This window comes from Pogoniulus pusillus, chromosome 16 (assembly GCF_015220805.1).
Source record: "Pogoniulus pusillus isolate bPogPus1 chromosome 16, bPogPus1.pri, whole genome shotgun sequence".
In the NCBI taxonomy this organism is placed as follows: Eukaryota; Metazoa; Chordata; class Aves; order Piciformes; family Lybiidae; genus Pogoniulus; species Pogoniulus pusillus.
In genome coordinates this window covers 19,877,002-19,880,282 of record NC_087279.1, presented here as the reverse complement: position 1 = coordinate 19,880,282, position 3,281 = coordinate 19,877,002, and the positions used below count along the sequence as shown (strand labels likewise).

At 59.4% G+C, this 3,281-nt stretch overlaps 1 protein-coding gene across 1 annotated transcript; it reads left to right on the top strand.

Moving 5' to 3' along the window:
* Window positions 1-212: 212 nt before the first annotated feature.
* NDUFAF3 (NADH:ubiquinone oxidoreductase complex assembly factor 3) lies at window positions 213-1,884 on the top strand. Its single transcript, XM_064156929.1, has 5 exons — window positions 213-296; window positions 573-765; window positions 870-936; window positions 1,202-1,302; window positions 1,454-1,884. The coding sequence occupies exons 1-5, from the start codon at window positions 241-243 to the stop codon at window positions 1,547-1,549; spliced, it is 513 nt and encodes a 170-aa protein (XP_064012999.1). The 5' UTR covers window positions 213-240; the 3' UTR covers window positions 1,550-1,884.
* The last annotated feature ends 1,397 nt before the right edge of the window (window positions 1,885-3,281 follow it).

Below are 3,281 nucleotides of genomic sequence, written 5' to 3'. Positions count from 1 at the left end.
AGCCACCCCGACTTACTGCACCCGGGGCGGGCCCGAACGTGGGTGGTGGGTGTGGGTTTGTGTCTCTCCCCACCGCCTCCACAGCGCAGGAGGTGGGAGCTCGGGGACGCTGGGCCAGCCCCGCTCTCGCCCCGGGTGCTGCCGTCCCAGCTCATGCAGCGCCGCCGACGGCCGCCAGGGGCGCCAGCAGGGCGGGGGGCGCGGAGGGGCGGAGCTACCGCCACTTCCGGCGGCGCGGCCATGGCGGTGGCGGTGCGGCGGCTGCTGCGTCCTGCGGCATGGCGGGCGGCGGGCAGGTACCGGCTCCGGGGCTGTGGCTGGCGCCCTGCGCCTGGGCAGGAGGGGGCGATGGCTGTGGGGCTTACGGAGGGTGACTATGGGGATATCCGTGGGGATACCGGGGCGAGTGTGCAGATCTCCGTGGGGCTGCCGGGGGTAGCTGCGGGGGTTCTCCGTAGGGTGCCCGTTTGGGTCCCTGCGGACCGGTGAAGGGCTGGCTGTGGGGTGCCCTTGGGACTCGCTGCGGAACTGCCGCGGGACCCACATGTCCGAGCCGGTCCCTATGCACACAGGGTGCCGTGCCGCGGACATCGCCTCGTACCCGCGGACGACGAGATGTACCAGCGGACGCGGCTGACGGTGCTGGAGCCGGAGTCCCCCAACATCATGTTCGTCGAAGGCTACACCAACCGCGGCTTCACCATCAGCGGGAACCTGGTGGTGGGGCCCTGTGCCATCCTTCCCCGCGCCATCCTCCAGTGGAACGTGAGTGCCTAGCGGCAGGGTGAGGACTGCTCTGCCCCCACCTATGCTGTTAAGTGAGCACTTAGCGGTTTCAGCCCTGCTCAGTGCCTTCGGTGTCTCCACAGGTTGGCTCCTACAAGGATGTCTCGCATGAGAGCCTGTCGCTGTTCCGGCTACTGGAGCCCCAGATAGGTACGTGGGGCTGCTGAGGACCAGCTGCCGCTCGGGGCCAGTACAGCTTTACCTCAGCCCACCCCTCGGTGCTCTGGCGCTGTTTTGGGAGGAGCTGCTCTCTGGCATACTTCTGCTGAGCTGTAACAGGGGGAGTGGCATAGCAGGGCAGGCTTCCCCCCTCGTCTGGGCTCCTGTAGGGGCAGCTCTTGGTCCCTTCAGGAAGGCACGTCTGAGCTGGGTGTAGCTCTGCCCACCGTTGCCTGAAGTCATATCCTGGTTACAGAGATCCTGGTGCTGGGCACAGGAGACAGAGTGGAGCGGCTCCATCCTGCCATGCTGAAGCAGATGCGGGAGTGCGGGATTGCTGTGGAGGTGCAGGACACGGTGAGGAGTGAGCATAGTGGCACTGGGGCACTTCCCACTGTGTCCTGGGACTCTGCCTGCCCAGAGCTGGGCAGGAGGGAGGGAATCAGGTGGCCCATGGAGAAGGGCTGTATCTCCTGGGGCCTGACCCTCTCCTTTTGCTATTCCACAGCCAAATGCGTGTGCAACCTTCAACTTCCTAACAAGTGAAAAGCGTCTGGTGGCTGCTGGGCTCATTCCCCCACGGGGTGCCTACGCAGGGGTGTAGCAGTTCTCTCGCCTGCCCGAAGCTCTTGGAGAAACACTTTGGACTGAACTGTCAGAGCTGCTGGCTCTGCACACCGGAGGGCATTGTGAAGTGTGTGGGCTCGACTCTGCCTCAGAGTCCCTGGCTTTCTGGCCTCCTTGCCCCAGTGCAAGGCACATAGCATGAGCATTGCTGGCAGCACTTGCAGCCCTGCCCTTCTGCCAAGGTGCTGCCTGGTGCCTTGGCAGCAAGAAGCCGTTGCTGCAAGGCAGGGTGCAGGTTGACAGGGTGAGTTCCACACCCCCAGGCGTATTTGGGATGCCACAAGGAAAATACATGCAGATTCGAAGTACAAAGGAAGCACGTGGTGGTTAATGAGCAACAGAGGCTGCAACATTAGTGCCAGGGCTTGCTGTCCCTGCAGAATTGGACAGATGGCAGGAGGGTAGCTGTGGATGGGCTGCTGCAGCTCCTGGTGCCAGCTCGGTAGCATGCCTAGTGCCAGGAATGCCACCTGACAGCAGCTCTCTGGGCACAGCCAGCACCAGCAATTGGTGTGTCCCAGCAGGTACTGGCCTACCCTGAAGTCTTCTGCAGTGTTTGGTTTATGGTGTCCCTTCTGACACCTCATGCTGTACCCCATCTCCCTGCAGGCTTGGCTCAAGCAGGGAGCACGGAGAGGGTCATGGTCCTTTCTTTTGCACTTTGGCTCATGGTCATGGAGAACACTGGGGTAGAGGGTCCATGTGCCCCAAATCCTGCCACCTCTGCAGGCCCAAGAGGTGAGAGGAGGTAGGGGGAATGTGGCTGCAGTCACCAGCACTGAGTCAGGCTGTGAGGCAGCTTAGCTTAAGGAATCGACTGTGTTAATGACTGACGTTGACACCATTATGGTGTCCTTCAAGGCTCTGTGTTTAGCACCTGTAAATCAGATCTGAGGTTACCATGCTAGAGTATTTGTTTTCCTCTAGTCAACTGTGTTAAGAAACACAAAACACTGACAGTAAACACATGCTTTTCAGCAGGGGTGGTGTTTGGATGTTAGGGAGGACAGAGGACTGATGGAGGTGTGACATAACCTGTGTCACCTAGTGAATCATAGAATCAACCAGGTCGGAAGAGACCTCCAAGATCATCCAGTCCAACCTAGCACCCAGCCCTAGCCAGTCAACTAGACCATGTCACTAAGTGCCTCACCCAGTCTTTAAGTGGACCACTTAGACCACTTTAGCGGTCTTAAGTGCAAGTCACCTGGCCAGCCAGGGAGATTTGCAGCCATCACAAACACCAGTGGTACCTTCCCAAGCCTGACCCCTTCCACGGCCATGGTCCAAGCACTTTATGGTAGACAAACTGCAAATGAAGCCTAGCAAGCACTGCCCAGCCCTAAGGGGTGCAGCTGCTGGGGATGTAAGGACTTGGGGTCTTTAGGGGCAGAAATAAAGGGAAGGAGATAGATTTGTGAGGACCAAGCGTTGGAAAATACTGGTCTGTGGTGCATGTAAGCAGTTGCAATGCAGAGCACTTCCAGGGGCGTGTGGGTGGCTGCAAGCACATAAACGAGCACCTACATCATTGTAGCACCTGAACGCACGGAGTCCTGTGGCAGCCTGACTGCTGCTGAGGGGCCCTGTAAAGTCCATTTGCTTTCTTGCCCAGCAGCCACTTACTTTCTGCTCTCAGGAATGGGGTTTGGTTTTCTTTAAACATCCTACACTGCATTATCCATTCAGCCCAGTTCCCTCTCGCCCCT